The sequence below is a fragment of the Rhinoderma darwinii genome, chromosome 2, assembly GCF_050947455.1.
Source record: "Rhinoderma darwinii isolate aRhiDar2 chromosome 2, aRhiDar2.hap1, whole genome shotgun sequence".
Taxonomy (NCBI): domain Eukaryota; kingdom Metazoa; phylum Chordata; class Amphibia; order Anura; family Rhinodermatidae; genus Rhinoderma; species Rhinoderma darwinii.
Genome location: NC_134688.1, coordinates 104864359 through 104886924, shown reverse-complemented (window position 1 = coordinate 104886924; position 22566 = coordinate 104864359). Strand labels below are relative to the sequence as shown.

General features: G+C 42.1%; 1 protein-coding gene across 2 annotated transcripts in view; it reads left to right on the top strand.

Annotated features, from left to right (window-relative positions):
- NXPH4 (neurexophilin 4) overlaps positions 1–16267 on the top strand; it is a 253032-nt gene extending 236765 nt beyond the window's left edge. For both annotated transcript variants that reach the window (XM_075852006.1, XM_075852007.1), the window contains exon 2: positions 13333–16267. In XM_075852006.1, coding sequence (XP_075708121.1) covers positions 13333–14064 — 732 coding nt within the window. In that variant the 3' untranslated portion in view covers positions 14065–16267. The remainder of the gene's footprint in view (positions 1–13332) is intronic.
- Positions 16268–22566: the final 6299 nt, after the last annotated feature.

The window sequence follows — 22566 nt, the reverse complement described above, 5'->3', positions numbered from 1 at the left end:
CCCAGTTCACACAAGGTCTTTGTGGTGCTGATTTTGACGTGGAAACCATGTTGGAATCCACGCCAAAAATTGTCTGAAATCGCCCCCCATTCATTTCAATTGAAGGCAGACACATCTATTTTTCTTGGGCGGCTTTAAGGGAAATAGAATTTTCTTTTTTGCTGCGGTTTCCGCCTTTGACCTCCCATTGAAATCAATGGCAGGCAGAAAAAACTTGCGACAGTCTCTTTCTAGCTTTTTTCGCTGCGTTTTTTTGCCCATGGTCCTCAATGGCCACAGGCGAAAACCGCCATGAAAACTGCAGCAAAAAAAGCGCAGGCAAAAAAAACTATGTGTGAACAGGTCCTTAATGTAGTATAGGTAGAGAGTAATAGAGTGCATATATAGAACAGGTTAAAAGCAGTGCAGTACATGTAGTATAGGTAGAGAGTAGTAGAGTATATGTAGTACAGGTAGAGAGCAGTATAGTACATGTAGTATAGGTAGAGAGCAGTGCAGTACATGTAGTATAGGTAGAGAGTAGTAGAGTATATGCAGTACAGGTAGAGAGCAGTACAGTATATGTAGTACAGGTAGAGAGCAGTACAGTATATGTAGTACAGGTGGAGAGCAGTACAGTATATGTAGTACAGGTGGAGAGAAGTACAGTACATGTAGTATAGGTAGAGAGCAGTGCAGTACATGTAGTATAGATAGAGAACAGTACAATTCATTTAGTACAGGTAGAGAACAGTACAGTACATGTAGTACAGGTACAAAGCAGTACAGTACATGTAGTACAGGTAGAGAGCAGTACAGTACATGTAGTACAAGTAGAGAGCAGTACAGTATATTTAGTACAGGTGGAGAGAGGTACAGTACATGTAGTATAGGTAGAGACAGAGGCGTAGCTAGGTTCTCCAGCACCCAGGGCAAAGATTCAGTTTGGCGCCCCCCCCCACCCCCCAACCTCTTTCCCGACATCTCCTTCCCCCTCGCCATGTTTGTTTTCCCTACCAATCAATGACGTGTCATTTCTTTTCCACATTTTTATGTAACTCAAGCATAAAAACATTTGTACATTTTACAAGCAATATAGTTCTATACACAACCAGAACCCAGCTCATTACATATATACAGCACCAGAACAAAGCTCATTACATATATACAGCACCAGAACAAAGCTCAGTACATAAATACAGCATCAGAACCAAGCTCAATACATATATTACATCCACAGAACCAAGCTCAGTACATATATACAGCTCCAGTACCAAGCTCTGTACATATATACAGCACCAGAACAAAGCTCATTACTTATATACAGCACCAGAACACAGCTCATTACATATATACAGTACAAGAACCAAGCTCAGTACATAAATACAGCTCCAGAACCAAGATCATTACATACAGTGAAGGAAATAAGTATTTGATCCCTTTCTGATTTTGTAAGTTTGCCCACTGTCAAAGACATGAACAGTCTAGAATTTTTAGGCTAGGTTAATTTTACCAGTGAGAGATAGATTATATAAAAAAAAAAAAAAGAAAATCACATTGTCAAAATTATATATATTTATTTGCATTGTGCACAGAGAAATAAGTATTTGATCCCTTTGGCAAACAAGACTTAATACTTGGTGGCAAAACCCTTGTTGGCAAGCACAGCAGTCAGACGTTTTTTGTAGTTGATGATGAGGTTTGCACACATGTTAGATGGAATTTTGGCCCACTCCTCTTTGCAGATCATCTGTAAATCATTAAGATTTCGAGGCTGTCACTTGGCAACTTGGATCTTCAGCTCCCTCCATAAGTTTTCGATGGGATTAAGGTCTGGAGACTGGCTAGGCCACTCCATGACCTTAATGTGCTTCTTTTTGAGCCACTCTTTTGTTGCCTTGGCTGTATGTTTCGGGTCATTGTCATGCTGGAAGACTCAGCCACGAGCCATTTTTAATGTCCTGGTGGAGGGAAGGAGGTTGTCACTCAGGATTTGACGGTACATGGCTCCATCCATTCTCCCATTGATGCGGTGAAGTAGTCCTGTGCCCTTAGCAGAGAAACACCCCCAAAAAATAATGTTTCCACCTCCATGCTTGACAGTGGGGACGGTGTTCTTTGGGTCATAGGCAGCATTTCTCTTCCTCCAAACACGGCGAGTTGAGTTAATGCCAAAGAGCTCAATTTTAGTCTCATCTGACCACAGCACCTTCTGCCAATCACTCTCAGAATCATCCAGATGTTCATTTGCAAACTTCAGACGGGCCTGTACATGTGCCTTCTTGAGCAGGGGGACCTTGCGGGCATTGCAGGATTTTAATCCATTACGGCGTAATGTGTTACCAATGGTTTTCTTGGTGACTGTGGTCCCAGCTGCCTTGAGATCATTAACAAGTTCCCCCCGTGTAGTTTTCGGCTGAGCTCTCACCTTCCTCAGGATCAAGGATACCCCACGATGTAAGATTTTGCATAGAGCCCCAGATCGATGTCGATTGACAGTCATTTTGTATGTCTTCCATTTTCTTACTATTGCACCAACAGTTGTCTCCTTCTCACCCAGCGTCTTACTTATGGTTTTGTAGCCCATTCCAGCCTTGTGCAGGTCTATGATCTTGTCCCTGACATCCTTAGAAAGCTCTTTGGTCTTGCCCATGTTGTAAAGGTTAGAGTCAGACATTATTTGAGTCTGTGGACAGGAGTCTTTTATACAGGTGACCATTTAAGACAGCTGTCTTTAATGCAGGCACCAAGTTGATTTGGAGCGTGTAACTGGTCTGGAGGAGGCTGAACTCTTAATGGTTGGTAGGGGATCAAATACTTATTTCTCTGTGCACAATGCAAATAAATATATATAATTTTGACTATGTGATTTTCAGTTTTTTTTTAATATAATCTTTCTCTCACTGGTAAAATTAACCTAGCCTATAAATTCTAGACTGTTCATGACTTTGACAGTGGGCAAACTTACAAAATCAGCAAGGGATCAAATACTTATTTCCTTCACTGTATATACAGCACCAGAACAAAACTTAAATACATAAATACAGCTCCAGAACCAAGCTCAGTACGTAAATACAGCCCAAGAACCAAGCTCAGTACATATATATTACCAGAACCAAGCTCAGTACATATATACAGCACCAGAACCCAGCTCATTACATATATACAACACCAGCACAAATACAGCTCAATTTAGTGCAACCCCTGCCGTATAGGTTTGCACTAAATTGCTTCCTGCTCCCAGCATGGCCCAAACAATGGTAAGGATATGCTGGAAGTTGCTGTTTAAAAAAAATAATAATAATTATATCATAATCATACCACCCATCATCTTTTTACTACTTTTACTAGCTGGGCGTTCTGACGAGAAGTATCATCCACTTCTCTTCAGAACGCCCAGCTTCTGGCAGTGCAGACACACCGTGTTCTCGAGAGATCACGCTGTGACGTCACTCACAGGCCCTGCATCGTGTCGGACGAGCGAGGACACATCGGCACCAGAGGCTACAGTTGATTCTGCAGCAGCATCAGCGTTTGCAGGTAAGTCGATGTAGCTACTTACCTGCAAACGCTGATGCAGAATCAACTGTAGCCTCTGGTGCTGATGTGGCCGACACGATGCAGGACCTGTGGCAGGAAGTGAGTGACGTCACAGCGTGATCTCTCGAGAACACGCTGTGTGTCTGTGCACTGCCAGAAGCTGGGCGTTCTGAAGAGAAGTGGATGATACTTCTCGTCAGAACGCCCAGCTAGTAAAAGTAGTAAAAACGCCCCGATGTACGCACATAATACACGCCCACTTGGACTTTAAACTTTAAACACGCCCACTTGGACTTTTGCAAGCCTCATTTGCATAAATAAAAAAATGGTCATAACTTGGCCAAAAATGCTCGTTTTTAAAAAATAAAAACGTTACTGTAATCTACATTGCAGCGCCGATCTGCTGCAATAGCAGACAGGGGTTGCAAAATCTGGTGACAGAGCCTCTTTAAAGAGACTCTGTCACCACATTATAAGTGCCCTATCTCCTACATAAGGAGATCGGCGCTATAATGTAGGTGACAGCAGTGCTTTTTATTTAGAAAAACAATCTATTTTTACCACTTTATTAGTGATTTTAGCTTTATGCTAATTTGTTTCTTAATGCCTAACAGGGCGTGTTTTTACTTTAGACTAAGTGGGCGTTGTACAGAGGATTGTATGACGCTGACCAGTCAGTGACCAATCAGCGTCATACACTTCTCTCCATTCATTTCCTCAACGCAGAGATCCTGCTAGATCAGTATGTGCTGTCTTATACTGACACATTAACGTTACTGAAGTGTCTTGACAGTGAATAGACATTCCTTCCAGCCAGGACGGGATGTCTAGTCACAATCCTGACACTTCAGTAATGTTTGTGCGGGATTTACAGCAGAACAAGCATAATGTCGCTGTAATCTGTCATTTACAGCGTGATCTCGCGAGATTACGCTTGCTCTGCTATAAGTCCCGCACAAACATTACCGAAGTGTCAGGATTGTGAATAGACATCCCATCCTGGCTGGAAGGAATGTCTATTCACTGTCAAGACACTTCAGTAAAGTTAATGTGTCAGTATAAGACAGCACAGCGTGAACTATGCAGTGTCACTATGCGCGGAGTATATTAATGGAGAGAAGTGTATGACGCTGATTGGTCACTGATTGGTCAGCGTCATACACTTTTCTTTACAACGCTCACTTGGTCTAAAGTAAAAACATGCCCAGTTGGGCATTAAGAAACGAATTAGCATAAAGCTAAAATCGCTCGTAACATGGTAAAAATAGATCGTTTTTCTAAATAAAAAACACTGCGGTCACCTACATTACAGCGCCCATCTCCTTATGTAGGAGATAGGGCACTTATAATGTGGTGACAGAGCCTCTTTAAGTGACTCACCGGTGACGTCTCAGATTCTAGTTATTTTTCTCCATCCGGTCGAGACCTCTAAGACTTCTCCCGGCCACAGCCCATTTCTGCAGTTTGCCGCTCAGATGCCTTCAGCTTCTCACTTTTCAAACATTTCTACACCTATAAATAAAAATAAAGTTCTCATTATACCGCACACTACGGCCCTAAATACAATAGCGGCATACACTGCACCTCTAATTATAATAGCACCATACACTGTTTCCCACACATACACCAGGGGGGGTCGCGGCAGCTGCAAAAAGAACGTGCCTGGAGACACAAGAGTTTCTAAAATCATAAACTAATGTCACTTAGTTTATGATTTTAGAAACACTAGTGTTCCCAGGCACTAAATTGTTTACACTGTACTCACCACTGTCCTGTGTTTTCCTGTCCTCTGTAGTGCTCTGCTCCGGTGTGTCTGCTCCCTCTCTCCAGGCAGACTGCTGCATCATGGACTGTGCGGTGCTGGCGCCCCCTCTAAGTTGCGCCCGGGGCAAATGCCCTGCCTGACCCCCCTAGCTACGCCCCTGGGTAGAGAGCAGTGCAGTACATGTAGTACAGATAGAGAGCAGTGCAGTACATGTAGAGAACAGTACCGTACATGTAGTACAGGTAGAGAGCAGTACAGTACATGTAGTATAAGTAGAGAGCAGTACAGTCCATTTAGTACAGGTAGAGAGCAGTACAGTGCATTTAATACAGGTAGAGAGCAATACCGTACATGTAGACAGCCATAATAAGAAAGACAATGGGCAAAAATGGCTGACTAAAAATAACACAAAGGCTCGTCTCACATTTGCCAAGGAAACATCTAGATGACCCCCAAGAGTTTTGGGATAATATTCTGAATACTGATGATTTAAAGAGGGAACTGTTTGGAGACATGGGTCTCATTACATCTGGCGTAAAGCTAACACCGCATTCCACCATAAGAACATCATACAATCAGTCAAACATGGTGGTGGTAGTGTGATGGTCTGGGCTGCTTTTCTTCTGCAGGACCTGGACGACTTTTCATAACTGATTAAAACATAAATTTTGCTGAAAAAATCTTGAAGGAAAAAGTCCTCCTGTCAGTTTGTGACCTAAAGTTTAAGCGCAGTTGGGTTATGCAGAACTGAAAAAGACCATACTTACTCATACGAGGGCAGGTACAAACACCAGTTCCCAACAAGATGCAGACAAATCACAATGCTACATAGAGGGAGATCGCACAGGCGCAAAATATTGATAAACAGCCACTCTTATGCCTACTATTCAAAAGGGGGTGGCTGCTTAGTATTATCATTGCACACAGATATGGCTTCTATAAGTGTGCCAGTCACACCAGACGCATAGCTAGGTTCTTCTGAACCTGGGGGCAAAGAGCAAAGATTCAGATTCTATCTACAGCTCCCTGTAGATAGCCCCACACACAGCCCCCTATAGATAGCGCCACACATAACCCCCTGTAGATAGCTCCACACAGCCCCCTGTAGATAGCGCCACACAGCCCCTGTAGATAGCGCCACACACAGCCCCCTGTAGATAGCGCAACACACAGCCCCCTTGTAGTTAGAGCAAAACACTGCCCCCTGTAGATGGCGCCACAAACAGCCCCCTGTAGATAGCTCCACATACAGCCCCACTCTTGTAGATAGAGCCACACACAACCCCCTGTAGATAGCTCCACACACAGCCCACCTCTTGTAGATAGCGCCACACACAGTCCCCACTTGTATATAGCGCCACACACAGCCCCCCTTGCAAAAAGTGTCACACACAGCCCCCCTTGTATATAGTGCCACACACAGCCCCCCTTGTAGATAGTACCACATACAGCCCCCTTTTAGATATTGCACACAGCCCTCCATTTTCGATGGTGCCACACAGAGACCCCTTGCAGATGGTGCCACACAGCCTCCACTTGCAGATGGTGCAATACAACATTTTAGAAATAAATAAAATAAATAAATACAGAAACTTACTTACCTAGCCCCGTTCCTTGCTCCAAGACCATTGCGTAGGCCGGCATGATCCAGTGACATCATCACGCCCCACATCCCAGCGTCTTGTAGGCTACAGGACTGATATCGTCTGTAGCTTAGTAATTGCGGTGCAGGGAGCTGCTCCACCATAGTATTCAATTGTATTTGCATCCTGAGGATGCAGATACAATTGAATGTGGCAGTCGCTAGCATCGGGACCCCCCGGTACTAGCGATGAGAGGGCCCGTGCCGCCCGGCCCATAAATGTGATGTGTCGGGCAGCACAGACCCGTAGCAGTAGGGGGCCCTGAGAGGATGGAACCGCCGCAGAGCAGCCATATCAAAACAGCTGATTGCAGCTCACGGGTACCATGACCATCAAGCCTGATGCAGACCTTAGTCCGAGGTCGAAACGCGTAGCTTCTTCCACCACCATTGAGACTTATGCTGTTTATTACGCATGTCTTTTTTAAGAAATACATTTCGTATTTCCTACCCACTGAGATATTCTGCCTCGACTGGGAATTTGGCTCAATCTTCCACATAAGTGCGGGAGCGCCTTCTACTGAGAGTGATCATTTTTTCAAATCATTTGAAGTCTCTCCTACTTGTTCAGGGCCGAACAGAGCTTTCTCTCAGAATTTGCTTTTTAGAGGTTTATGCCATTAACTATACAGTAATCTGATGTACAAAAACACAGTGTAGGCTAGAATTGCATTAAAGAATCTAAGTTAATGCGGTTGTCTCATTATAGACATAGGTGGCATATTGTAAGAATAGGTTACCAATGTATAATCCACTTTAGAAGAGTGTTGTGCCACTTCCTCTCCTGTTGGCTCTGCACTTTTTAGTCTAGATTATATTCAATGGCCATCAATGGAGCTCTCCGGAATAAGTCCAATAGAGCTGACACGAAACAAAGTGGCACAATGCTTTCCTAACGCCACTACCATGTTGCTTAAGCAATTAACGAGGTTCCCGTCGGTTGATCTTGATGATGAGAGGAATATGTATTAGATTTAAATAATTATGTAAACAGGAAAGTGACTTAGGATGATTTAAAGAAGCACTCCACTTAATTTTTTATTGCACCTTCCATTTGTACATTGATGTTTTAGTGGGGTGCTATGTGCAAAAATACTTACTGATCCCCGCATCTTGTTGTTTTTCGGGTCCAGCGCTGCTCACGTGATCTTCATTCTGACCTGGTCTGGAATCGCTGCTTTTCAGAAAACCGCAAGTAAGGCTCTCAATGCATTCCTATGGAGCCTCGTTCTGGTTTATTCAAAAGCACAGTGACTCCAGTCAAGTCAGAGGGAAGATCACGTGAGCGGCGCTGGATCCGAAAAAGACAAGATGCGGGGATCGGTAAGTATTTTTGCCCACAGCACCCCACTGAAACACCAATGTACAAATGGAGGGTGTTATACAAAAATAAAGTGGAGTGCTTCTTTAAGTTTCCTGTTTTATTGACCCTTTCTAATTACTGGAACAGCCCAAGATAGGTAATCATGCTAATTGTATGCTTTATATAAACTTAATTTGTCGATATTGTGAATATCATAGGATCAGAATACTGATATGACATATGACATTGAGATGGAGAATCCATACATATTTTAAAAGGCACACATTTTTACCATGGCTATGGTTTTAATATCAGACAAACCTATAGGGACATAATCTATATTTAAATCAAGTACATTAAAAATCCTAATCACACATTCTCTGTGAAATAATTCAGTTTTAAGAATAGGATATTTGCTACACTCATTAAATATGGATGCTACTAGCAATTCTCCCAAGGAAGCCAATAGAAATATACATCTTATCCTTTGGGAGTTATCTGTTAATTTTCTTCTTGCTCATCCTCCTGCCTCGTGAACACACCACCCATAATATACATTCTGTATTAATCATTGTGTACATTCAAATGCATCTTAAAGTAAATTATCTGTTAACGAATAATGAATTATTAGCATGGTACACAGCTTAAGACACAATTGATTCACCCCATTGTTCAGGAAAGTTCTTAAAATCAAATATGAACTGCATAGTAAATCATCATAGATGGAGTGATAAGGCGGGATGTTTGGGTATTCTGCTTATATCTATACTTATTCCTTGCAGATTATGATATATATATATATATATATATATATATATATATATATATACACACACCGTGTTCCAAATTATTATGCACATTGGATTTAAGTGTCATAAACATTTAATTTTTAGTTTTTCAATTAAACTCATGGATGGTATTGTGTCTTAGGGCTCTTTGGATCATTGTAATCAATCTCAGACACCTGTGATAATTAGTTTTCCAGGTGTGCCCAATCAAAGGAAAACTACTTAAGAAGGACGTTCCACATTAGTAAGCAGGCCACAGGTTTCAAGCAATATGGGAAAGAAAAAGGATCTCTCTGCTGCCGAAAAGCGTGAAATAGTGCAATACCTTGGACAAGGTATGAAAACATTGGATATTTCAAGAAAACTTAAGCGTGATCATCGTACTGTGAAAAGATTTGTGGCTGATTCAGAGCACAGACGGGTTCGTTCAGATAAACGCATAATGAGGAAGGTTTCTGCCAGACAAACTAATAGGATTAGGAGAGCAGCTACTAAAATGCCATTGAAAAGCAGCAAACAGGTATTTGAAGCCGCTGGTGCCTCTGGAGTCCCGCGAATCTCAAGGTGTAGGATCCTCCAGAGGTTTGCAAGTGTGCATAAAGCTATTATTCGGCCACCCCTAAACAATGCTCATATGCAGAAACGGTTGCAGTGGGCTCAGAAATACATGAAGACTAATTTTCAAACCGTGTTGTTTACTGATGAGTGCCGTGCAACCCTGGATGTTCCAGGTGGATGGAGTAGTGGATGGTTGGTGAATGGCCACCATGTCCCAACAAGGCTGCGACGTCAGCAAGGAGGTCGCAGAGTCATGTTTTGGGCTGGAATCATGGGGAGAGAGCTGGTAGACCCCTTTAGGGTCCCTGACGGTGTGAAAATGACCTCTGCAAAGTACGTAGAGTTTATGACTGACCACTTTCTTCCGTGGTACAAAAAGAAGAACCGTGCCTTCCGTAGCAAAATTATCTTCATGCATGACAATGCACTATCTCATGCTGCAAAGAATACCTCTGTGTCATTGGCTGCTATGGGCATAAAAGGAGAGAAACTCATGGTGTGGCCCCTATGTTCCCCTGACCTCAACCCTATTGAGAACCTTTGGAGCATCCTCAAGCAAAATATCTATGAGGGTGGGAGGCAGTTCACATCAAAACAGAAGCTCTGTGAGGCTATTCTGACATACTGCAAAGATATTCAAGCAGAAACTGTCCAAATACTCACAAATTCAATGGATGCAAGCAGGGCCGGCCCTAGTATAGATGGCGCCCTGTGCGAAATGATCTTTCGGCGCCCCACCACATCATTAAAAAAAAATGCCCCATAAAAAAATTATAATGCCCCTTTAGTGCCCCCATACAGTATAATAATAATATTTAATAATATAATATATTACAACCCCTTCAAGGACACAGTATTTTGTCCTCTAATTGTGATCACAGTATTATGCCATCTGTAGTACCCCTACACAGTATAATGTCCGCTTAGTGGCCCCCACACAGTATAGTGCCCCCCTTTAGATTTTGCCATACAGCCTCCCTGTAGACAGTGCCATAATTACTCACCTCCTTTTTGTAGATCGTGCCACACAGCTCCCCACCTCCCCCCTTGTAGACAGTGCCATACAGCCCCCCACTACCCCCTGTAGACAGCGCCATACAGTCCCCCACCTTCTCCTTGTAGACAGTGCCATACAGTCCCCTACCTCCCCCTTGTAGATCGTGCCATACAGTCCCCGCACCTCCTCCTTGTAGACAGTGCCCCCAAACAAAAACAAAAATTGTACTCACCTAGGACCCGTTCCCATGACGAACTGAGCTGCTCCATGACAGAACCCTGTAGCCTAGTACAGAATTTCCCAACCTTTTCGGACTCGCGTTTTTTGTAAGGCAAAAAAAATCTGCCTCAAAATTCCTTCAGCAACTGACAGCGTTGGGTAACCTTTTTTTGTTTTTTCTTAAGCTGTTGAAGCGAATGCAAAAGACGCAAAAAGCTCCAAACGGGCGCCGCAGGTATTTTCTGCCTCCTATTAATTTCAATTGGAGGTCAGAGGTGGAAACCACTTGAAGACCATCAGCCCCCCACTCACAGTAAAATGACCATCAGCCCACCACTCACAGTAAAATGACCATCAGCACCCCACTCACAGATTCCCCCTGTAGGTAGCGCCACACAGCCCCTTGTAGGTAGCTATGACCGTCGATTCCACTCCAGGAGAAGCTCCTGTCGTCTGTGTCCATGACGTCATTGGCTTCTCCTGGAGTGGAATCCCCGGTCATAGAGTCTGCAATGCTGTGACCGGGGATTCCGCTTCAGGAGTTTCCCCTGATGTCACTGTCCATATATGGACAGAAACATCAAGCAGCGCTCCAGGAGCGGAATCCCCAGCCACACGGGGATTCCGCTCCTTCAGGGAGCTACAGTGGTGCTAGTAGACAGCAGAGCTGGGAGATACCTCCCTGCTCTGCTATCGTGCCCCCCTGTAGATAGCAACCCCACCCCCCTTCCAGTATAGATAGCGCCACTGTAGCTCCCTGAAGGAGCGGAATCCGGGGGATTCCACTCCTGGAGCGCTGCTTGATGCCTCTGTCCATATATGGACAGTGACATCAGGGAAAACTCCTGAAGCGGAATCCCCGGTCACACGGGGATTCCGCTCCTTCAGGGAGCTACAGTGGCGCTAGTAATCAGCACACCAGGGAGATATCTCCCTGCTCTGCTATAGTGCCGTCGCTACCGCTATAGCAGCCGCAGCGGCTGCTATCGGCGCCACCGCCGTCATGCTCGGTGTCACCGCTAGCAGCCGCTATGGCTGCTACAGCTGTAGCGACGGCCACTAAGTGAAGAAGCGCCCGGGTGGAAAGGCGACTGCAGTTAGTGTGTGTATCCCCGCTGGTAGTTGCAACGGCGCGGGGATACACACACCCGCTGGCGCACCTCTTGCCGTGTGGCGGCTGGCGCCTCGTGCGACCGCATTGGTCGAACATAGCTAAGGCCGGCCATGGATGCAAGAATTGTGAAGGTGATCTCAAAGAAGGGGTCCTATGTTAACATGTAACTTGGCCTGCTAAGTTTTTTTTGATTGCAAGAGCCTTTGATTTCTATAAATATGACCTCCTAATGCTGCAAATTCAACAAATTACCATTTTAGTTCTCTTTACAACCTTTAAAATGTTTTGATCTCCGTTGTGCATAATAATTTGAAACAGTGCATTTTGAGTTTTTTACTTCTAAAAAAAAATCTGTTATCATTAGGAGATTTGTTCAATAAAATTTGGATTATACTCCAACGGTTGATGGCTTGAAGATTATACTGACTGTCATTTGCATCGACTATTTAGGAAAATCAGCGAAAAGTAACATTTGCATAATAATTTGTAACGCGGTGTATATATATATTATTCTTTTATATTGTTTAATATTTACACTTTAACCTTACTCATTTTCTTGTATATTGGCATCTTCTTCTCCACACAAACTGGTAATTGCCAAAGCCTCCAAAATTACAAAAAAAGCAAAAACTATTAGAGAAAAATAACGAAATAACTGATACATATAAAGCCTTATAGATTTAGAAAAAGTTGCTGGCAGCTGGGTAATCGCTTTCTATGTTTCTATGAGGATAGGAGTTTCTTCATGGTCCAGTACAGTAAAAATAAATGGAGCCACCCTCACCTGGTGTTTAGAGGAGCTTTTCATGCCAGAAGTAGGGAGCAGTATAGCATATGTAACCCTGTACTGTACTGGAGAGAGGCGCTACTAGACAGTTAAGAATTGAATGTACATTAGTAATACAGTACCTTCTGACTGACTGACTGACTGACTGACTCTACTTGCCCCCAATGTGATTTGCTAATTAAACCAATGAAATGTCCATACTGGTTGGCTGGATCTTCCAAATAATTGTAGGCGCTGCAGATCAGCACTGCCTCTATCATTGTAACTTGAGTGGTTGTGATTTACAATGGTCCAAAGATAACCCATTATAAGTTACAAATATTGTAACCTGAAGCCATTGTTATGTGAGGGAACACTGTATTATTATTGTATGCAGTAGCATTATCTTTTAATTTATTAAGAATTGCAAAGATGACAAAGATTGTAATTTTGTGTATGAATTGTAATTGGGCTGTCAAAAGTTACACAATATGGCACCACATTTAGACTGCTTCTATAATCTTTATTTCAATGTGTAACCTCAACATATATGTACTGTACATTAGCAGAAAAATCCAGATTATGCACTCTTACAAATAAAAAAAAATTGTTTAAAAAAAACTGAAGAATGAAAAATAAATATATATTTTTTTTATCCTAGGTGCTTTGTTTAGAAGGCCACATGACAAAAACCCTGGGATACTTGGATATGGGGACAACAGGAATGGTGAAGAATGGACCATATGGAACAAACAAACCTCACTCTCTCCATCCATCAAGGGTTATCGCCACTGACCCATTTAAAACCGCAAAATATCCAATGCAATCCCCTATTAATCCGTGGGAGTGGAGCAAGAATCAAACACTATTTGCTGGGGGCATTGGCCAAAGAGCTAAACGTAAGCCCTCTTTGAAAACTGGGAGAACCAAGAAGATCTTTGGATGGGGGGATTTCTACTTTAACATAAAAACTGTCAAATTCAGTTTGTTGGTCACTGGTAAGATTGTTGACCACATAAATGGGACGTTTAGTGTCTACTTTCGACACAATTCATCTAGTCTTGGTAATGTGTCTGTCAGCATTGTCCCACCTACAAAGGTGGTAGAGTTTGACCTCCTTCAGCAATCTACCTTGGATACCAGAGAACCCAAGACTTTTAACTGCAGAGTGGAATATGAGAACACCAACAAAGCCTTGAAGAACAAACCTTGCCTTTATGATCCAGCTAAAAACTGCTATATGGAGCACACACAGAGTCATGCTGCGTGGCTTTGTGCTAAACCATTCAAGGTTATTTGCATCTTCATCTCATTCTACAGTATTGACTACAAGCTGGTGCAGAAGGTGTGTCCAGATTATAACTTTCAGAATGAAAACCCTTACTTTGGGTGATGGATGCACTGACCGTACGGTCGACAAGGAGGATTATATGGAAGGGAGAATGTGAAATTTAACTTTTTGAAGGTCTGTGTAACATTCAAGGGTCTGTCTACAATATGGAGACCGGTTAATCCAGTTTCACTACACATAAAATCTCAAGATGTGTTCTTCAATGCGGACTGAGACTGAGATTACAGAAAGTGCATGATGTTGACCCTGATAATCTAAGGACTGTCTGACTACTGCTCAGTAATAAACTGGAATGTCAAGGTCATTTTATGCCATCAACTAAGATTATCACTTTCCAAATGCTCTCATTTCTGATGACCTTAGCATTAAAACATGTTGTTAATTATTTTATGTCCCCTAAAAATCAAAGTGGCCCTTTGGGAATTTGACATTGTATAAAACAGAACATGACAATACATAAATGACGTGGATGTGTCATTAAGAAAGCAGTATACAGGATAATTATATTCCGCAAATAATAAACTTTTTTGCAGTAGTCAAACCTAATTTATTTATTCACTTTTTTTTTTTCTATTTTATATCTTCAAAATCAATTCCACTGCATGATTCTGAGTCGTGGTGCTCATACAATACAGAATATAGTATATTGTAAAAAATATTCTCTCAAGTAGTCCATTCTGGTGAACAATAAGAAAATGGTAGACGCAAAACTTTAATTGAAGACAACCATGTCTCTACCCCTTACAAAGCACACAAGACACAATCATGTATCAATGATAAGGTGAATGTGTACTTACTACTATGCTATTCTAAGGCATATCACTGACAGATTTTAAAAAAGTAAGGCAATTTTATCTAATAGTATGAAAAGAAATGAAAGATATATATATATAGATTCTTACACAAATTACCCAACATTCACTTTATTAACATGTATATTACAGACTTCAAGAGGTTGTCCACTACTGAACAACTGATGACCTAACCACCGGATAGGGCATCAGAATACCATCAGCACCCGGACCCCGCAACGTTAAGCCGCTCCGGCTGCCTCCGGGCACTGGATGTTATGGCCCATTATGCGATGTACGGAGTCGGAAGCAGTTGGCTGAGTACATAGCATAGCGGCCGAACTGCATCTCTGCTCCTATTCACTTGAATAGGAGCATAGCTGCAGTACTGCAGCTCGGCCGCTATTCAGTGGCCAGAGCCAACTGCTTCCAGGATGTACGTCCGGTGCTCGAGGCAGCCGGAGTGGTTTAACGGTGTGGGATCCGGGTGTCGGACCCCCACAGATCATGTACTGATGACCTGTCCAGTGGATAGGTCATCAGTTGTCCAGTAGTGGACAACCATTTTAAAATCACATATAGGGGTAGATTTACTATTGTGATTACGCCTAAACCTAGTCGTAAAGTGTGTCAAAATATTGTGCATTTCTGGTGCAAAATGTGAGGCGCTGTGGTTTAGCAGAAAGGGACAAAATATGAACTATACAGGACCCTAATGTTTGATTGGCTGAGAGCAGACCGAGTGACCACATTACAACTCAAAATAACACAGTGGACATTTGGCAACAACAATTTAGGACTTCAACAGACTATGGTATCCCACATCAATCTAGAATGTCTAGGGAATTTATTAATGTTGTACTTAGTAAACTAAAAACTCAAAATAGCTGGAAAATAAAATCTTCAAAATCTGCTAAAATATGTACACAGAATATTTTGCACATAAGAACACCTATACAAAGTAGCAGTACAAACGACCATGTTGTGATGAAAGAAAATTTCATCATTACAGTCTTTAAAAAAACAACATATTAAAATGGTGAACCAACAACAAGACAGAGGCTGCAAGCCTTGAAAGGTAGAAATGAACACATACTGTATATAATATACTTATATTGCTGATGAGGTTACTAAAGTATCTGAATTATGCTATAAACGCCTAAAGTGCATTATCAATCGCATCATTCAACTATCAATCAGAAAAGTACATTGAAACAAATGTAATGAACAAACATAAAAGGAACAGCAGTACAAACAAAGTACGCCAACCAATCAAAATCTTTTCAGCCCACCTGGAGTTATGACTTTAATTTTCCTTATTGTGTCCCCTGTGGAAATAGCGTCTTCGTGTGTGATGCATATACAACCATCGATTAATAAAATTCATTATAATATAGGAAAGACAATAATTGATAAGTGATCATAAAAAATTAATAAGAAATGTAGCCTCACATATGACTTAATAATGATAATTAAAAAAATATATATTATATGTGTTTAAATACAAGTAACCTAGCACTGATAAATTGATCAAATTCAGATATGTGGCCATTAAATTAAAAATTCATAATCAATATAACCAAATACATGACTTAATATATATTTAATGGCCACTTTATTAGAGACTCCCACTGTGTAGCATGTTGGACCTCCTTTGGCCTTCAGAACCGCAGCAATTCGTTGTGGCATAGATTCCTCTAGGTGTTGAAATTGTTCTGCAGAAATACTGGCCCATGCGGACAGGATAGATTCACTCATTTACCACTAAGCCCTTCTGCCATAGGGTAAACAGCTGCAATTAAAGGATGAACTTGGTTAGTCAATGTGCTCAGGTAAGCCCTACTGTTCAAACATCCATACACAAGTATCGGAGGACCCAGGGTGTGCCAAGAGTACATCCCTCACATAATTACTCAACCTCCACCAGTCTGAGCAGTTGACAACTGACAGGAAGAGCCAAATTCTGTCCTATTGCTCCATCAGCATGGTGCCACGGAAATCTGAATTGGTCTGACCAGGTGATGTTTTTCCACTGCTCAGTGATCCAATTTTTGTGCTGTTTTGCCCACTGGAGTCTTGCCTTTCTGTTACCTCTAGACATAAATGGCACTAAAGCTGATTGTCTGCTTTTATAACCCATCTGTGCGAAGGATCGGCAAGTTGTGTATTCGGATATGATAGTTAGAGCATCAGAGATGTATTCGGCTGAAATTTGCTTGACTGTGCACTGTCTGTTCTTGAGATTCAGGGGATCCTGTGGAAGTCAACAACTTGTTAATGAAAGAGGTCAGCTCTCTCGTTTGCGATTTGTTTAAGTCCACAGGATCACCTTTTGCTTGATTTTTATCCTCGATCATAGCATTCTTGATAAACCCTTGACACCGTTGCACAAGAAAACAGCACAAGTTTGGTGGTTTTTTAATTACTGGCCCTGGCTAATCTAACACCTATTACCACGCCTCGTTCCAAGTCGCTTAATTTTCCAATTCTAATGTGGATTCACACTGAAACTGATCCACGGAAAAATAGCTCACTCCGGAGTCACGTGTCTAATTTTCTTACAGGGAAGCTTGAAACGTGAAAGGGCAGGTGTCCTTAATAAAGTGGCCATTTAGTGTAAATTTATAATGATACATAACCTAATATATGACCTAATCCCATTAATTCATAATACCCCTTAAAATGCAAAAAATAGATTGAAGGCCATAATAATAAATGGCATATATCAAAACATCATAACTGTAAAACACTACCAATATTAGTGAAGAAATGGTCACTTGTGCAGAAGTAAAAGTAAGACATGCAGTTTTTAAATACACCGAACAGCCATAATATTAAAACCACTGACAGACGAAGTGAATAACATTGATTATCTTATTACAATGGCATCTGTCAGGATGTATTCACATGTTGCAGCTTTGACGCATGTGTTTTTAAAGCCGTTTACAAAATCGCTGTAAAAACATGCAAATACACCCTAAAGGAGTGGGATATAATAGGCAGCAAGGGAACCGTCAGTTAATGAAGTTGATGTGTTGGAAGCAGAAAAAATGGGCAAGTGTACAGAACCAAGGCACTTTGACAAGGGCAAATTGTGATGGCTACACAACTTGGTGAGAGCATCTCCAAAACAGCACTCTTTGTGGTTTGTTCCAGGTACACAGTGGTTAGTATCTACTAAATGGCCTCTTACTGCAGGATAATGTGCCCTGCCACACTGCAAACATTATTCAGGAACGATTTGAGAAATATGACAGAGTTCAAGGTGTTGACTTGGCCTCCAAATTTCCCATTTCTCAGTCCGATAGAGTGTCTGTAGGATAAGCAATAAGTCTGATCCATGGAGACCCCACCTTGAAACTCACAGGACTTAAAGGATCTGACGCCAACGTCTTGGCTCCAGATACCACAAGACACCTTCAGAAGTCTTGTGGCGTCCATGCCTCGATGTGTCAGAGTGGTTTTGGTGGCACTAGAAGGACCTACACAATATTAAATAGCTGGTTTTAATGTTTTGGCTGAACGGTGCATTTGCACACACAAATAACAAAAAACAATATATGTAAAACACAGTTCACAAAAACTCATTTATACCTACACTATATGGCCAAAAGTATGTGTAAACCCCTCCTAATTATTGAATTCAAGTATTTCAGCCACACTCATTGCAAAAATGTGCATAAAATGCGGCACACATCCATGCAATCGCCATAAACAAACATCGGTAGTCAAATGGGTCGTACTAAAGAGCTCAGTCTCTTGCATAGGATACCACCTTTGCCACAAGTCAGTTTGTGAAATTTCTTAACTGCTAGATCTGCTCTCGGTCAACGGTAAGCGCTATTATTGTGAAGTAATAGCATCTAGGATTAACAACAGCTCAGCCATGAATCGATAGACCATGCAAACTCACAGAGAGAAGGCAACCAAGGGTAAAGTGCCTAGTGCATAAAAATCCTCTATTCCCTGTTGCATCTTTCACTAGAGTCAAACTGCCTCTGGAAGTGATATCTTTATGAAATTTGTTGTTTTTTTTTGTCTCATTATGTTTATTGAGATTTTCAAATGTAATACATTGTATACGTCTTGCAGGACATAGTAAAAGGGAGAAGGAAACATAGGGGGGAAAAATAAAGAAAAATATAACAAAACAATACATATATAACAAAGCCTTGATGTAATTTGAAATGAGTTTTAATCGAGCAGCTATACACAAGCCAAAGATCACCATGTACAGCACGCTGCCACTAGACTTTAGGGACATGAAAACGAGTTCTCTGGAGTTACGAATATGTTTCACTATCTGGCAGTCTAATAGAAAATTTTTAGATGGTTGGATGCCAGGAGAATGCTACCTACCAGAATGTATAGCCTAGTGTAAAATTTGGGGGAGGAGACATAATGGTCTGAGGCTGTTTTTCAGAGATTGGGCTAGGCCCCATATTTCCAGTGAATGATAATGTTAATGCTACAACAAATACATTTTAGACAATTACACACTTCCAACTTTTTGTGGATTAAGTTTGGATAAGTCACTTCCAGCATGAGTGTGGCCCTGTGCACAAAGCGAGGTCCATAAAGACATGGTACAATGAGTTTGGTGTGAAAGATTTCGAGGCATGGACAGAGCCCTGACCTCAAACCAATCAAACACCTGTGTCACGATGCAGGGTGTGGAACCACTGGGCCGTAATGTGTAGCGGGATAGCAGCTGGCCAAACAGGTACTGTACAAAGTCTATAGTCCAGAAATGGTACCTGAGGCAATGCAGACAGTAGCGGTGATTCAGGCTGAAGATAAGGCTCCGGCAGTAGACGGACACCCGGCGGGGTGTGACGCAGTAGATGCAATGGAAGACACAACTTGACTTAGACTCTAGACGCAACAGAGACACGGTAGCACGGTAGCACAGGATACAGGGTACAGGCAGCAGGAACGGATAACACTGGGAACTGGAAAACACTAGGAGACCATTTGCAAGACAAATTTTAGGTACACAACAATGCTCAGGCACAGATCAAGAGGGCAGAGCCCTTTTTATAGTCCAGCAGCATTCTGGACTGATTGCAGACTTCCTGCAATTGTGCGCGCACTTGGCCCTTTAATGCCGTGCACGTGGAGACGCCCCGCGGGAGACAGTCTCAGATCCAGGAAGTGAGTGCCAGTGTCTCGTAGGAGGAAGACGATGCAGGGAACTCACGTGTCCATGGCCGCGGTCATCAGAGGGTAAGTCAGAACGACAGGCCGCGGCCATAGACGTTACAACATGTGGGATGAATTGAACACCAACTGAGCGACCCAGTTCCTTGTCCAATATTGATCAATATCTCATCCAACAGTGCCTGACCTCACAATTTTCTATTGATTGAATGGGTGCAAATTAACACACACACTCCAAAAGCTTGTGGAAAATCTTCCCAGTAGACTGGAGCAGGTGTCCACGTACTTTTTACCACATTGTGTATGTCGGAATAACTATTAATATGACGATAAATATAATCATATATGGTCATATTTAAAAGAAACATTTTAATTCTATATAATATTATTTGGATTTGTCTGTCTATTACAATAGATTTTTTTATTTTGTTTTTTAACAAACAACCTAATAGGTCCCCTAAAAGTCCTTTCTCTGCATATGTCCACTGAAGATTTTTAGATTTGATATGCTCCCACCTCCTTTGCCAGCGTCCTCTGGCTTCTGCTATCCGTGGCCGCGCTCCTCTGCTCACTGCCGCTCTGCATGCCATACTGCGCACACGCGCTCCCAGTTTCTTAAGGGGCCAGCATGTGCGCATCCACTTTCATCTCCAGCCAATCGCAAAGACCCAGGGACTACATGAAGCAAACTGGTCATCTGACGCCTGAGCAACTTTGGTGCAACTTAGTTGTTTCCTGCAAAGGTTCCTGTTTGTATTCTGATACCAGTCCACATCTAGCTACCTGCTATTAGTTAGTATCCTGCTTCCTGTTACCAGTTGGGATTCTTCTAGCTGCTACCAGTCTGTATCCTGCCACCCGCTACTAGTCTGTATCCCGCTACCTGCTACCAGTTTGCATCCTGCTACCAGTCTGTATCCTGCTACCCACTGCCAGTCCGTATCCTGTTACCTGCTGCCAATCTATATCCATCTACCTGGTACGATCTACAACCTCACATCTCCACCTGCCTGCCACAAGATCATCTAGCAGTGCCTGTACCCATGGTGTACTTCACCGTTGTCACCTGGTCCGCTGGGCCAGTTGCTACTCACACTGGAACCACTTCAAGAGGTAACGACCTGGTAGTCTCCCTGCAGCGAAGTCCAGATCTCAGTACAGGGGTTAAAGGGTGAATAGAGGGGAGACTACTTAGACAACGCCCTTAGAAGGCGAGGGTTGAGTAGCACAGTGGGTCCACAACCTGCTGGTCATTACAATAAATAATTATATAACCATAAAAATCCTTGAAAATCTAGGGTCCCAGCCATTTTCCAATTAACAAATCACTTTTTTTTGCATAGTTACATGTATTTAACTTAAGTCTACCCAAAACCCAAAAGTTTGCAGTTTGACCTCAATTTTACACTACCTTTCTACTGGCATTTAGCTGAGATCTACAGTGTCTACAGAATCACTCCCTGCTTCTCATCCCCTTTGCAACCTGGCTCCAAGGCACAACAGGGGACACAGGACTCCCGAATGGTCCCGAAAAGGTGTGTGGGGGTCCCAATGCTGGCAACTGCCCTTATGACATTTATAACATTCCCTAAGGATATAGTGTTAATGTCTCTCTTCAGAATACTACTTTAAGTAACTAACATTACTATAAACATGAAAGTTTTATGTAATACAGGTTCGCTAAATTATTTTTATTTTTGAAAATTTACAAAGCCACTCTTAAATGCCAAATGTAGGGATTTTGGCATCAGTAACAACTGATAGGAGAAAAGGCCAGGCTGGCAGTCAGCATTGCAACTTATCCTAAAGGTGTTTGAAGTAGTTGAAAGAAGTGCTCTGTGGAGACCACACTATATGTTGCACACAAAATTTGGCAACCCATTTCTATAGGGCATTGTGCTGAAATAGGAAAGAATTTTGCCCAAACTATTGCCACAAAGTTAGAAGCAGCCACTTCTCAAGTTCCTCAATTTATAAAGTAGCATTAAGATTTCCCCTTCTTAGAACTGAAGAGCCCAGCCCTAACCATGAAAACATCACTTTCTTCAACAAACTTTACAGTTGGCACTATACAATAGGCCAGGCAGATTTCTCTACTCTACTCCAGCTGACATTAGGCATCACAAGTCTCAGGCTTTTCTGTAGTAACTTAGTCATGGAAACCTAATCTACGAAAGTCACCAAAAAAAGCAGTTGGGTTCTTATTAGTGAGTGCTGCAACTGATAAACATAAATCCTGAAAAAAAACAAATGTTACCATCAGCACTACACGTATGGGCAAGGTTTCTTGGCATTTGCCAAACCCAGATGTGTCTGTTAGAATGCCATATAGTGGAGTAGATTTATTAATCCAGAGTATGTGTTTCAAGTGCTCCAGAGTTTAATCATAGTATACTTTGTACAACTATACTTTCCATCTTGAAACTCAGATTTTGTGTAGTTGCTCAGCCATGGAAACTCAATTCATGTAACTCTCAAACAAATGAATTCTTGCATTGCAACCAAGCATAATTTTTATTCAATGTGTTTGTGTTTCAGCGATGCCATTGTGTTAACTTTGGTAGCTTACTGCTTTTTTTTTTTCTTTCAAATC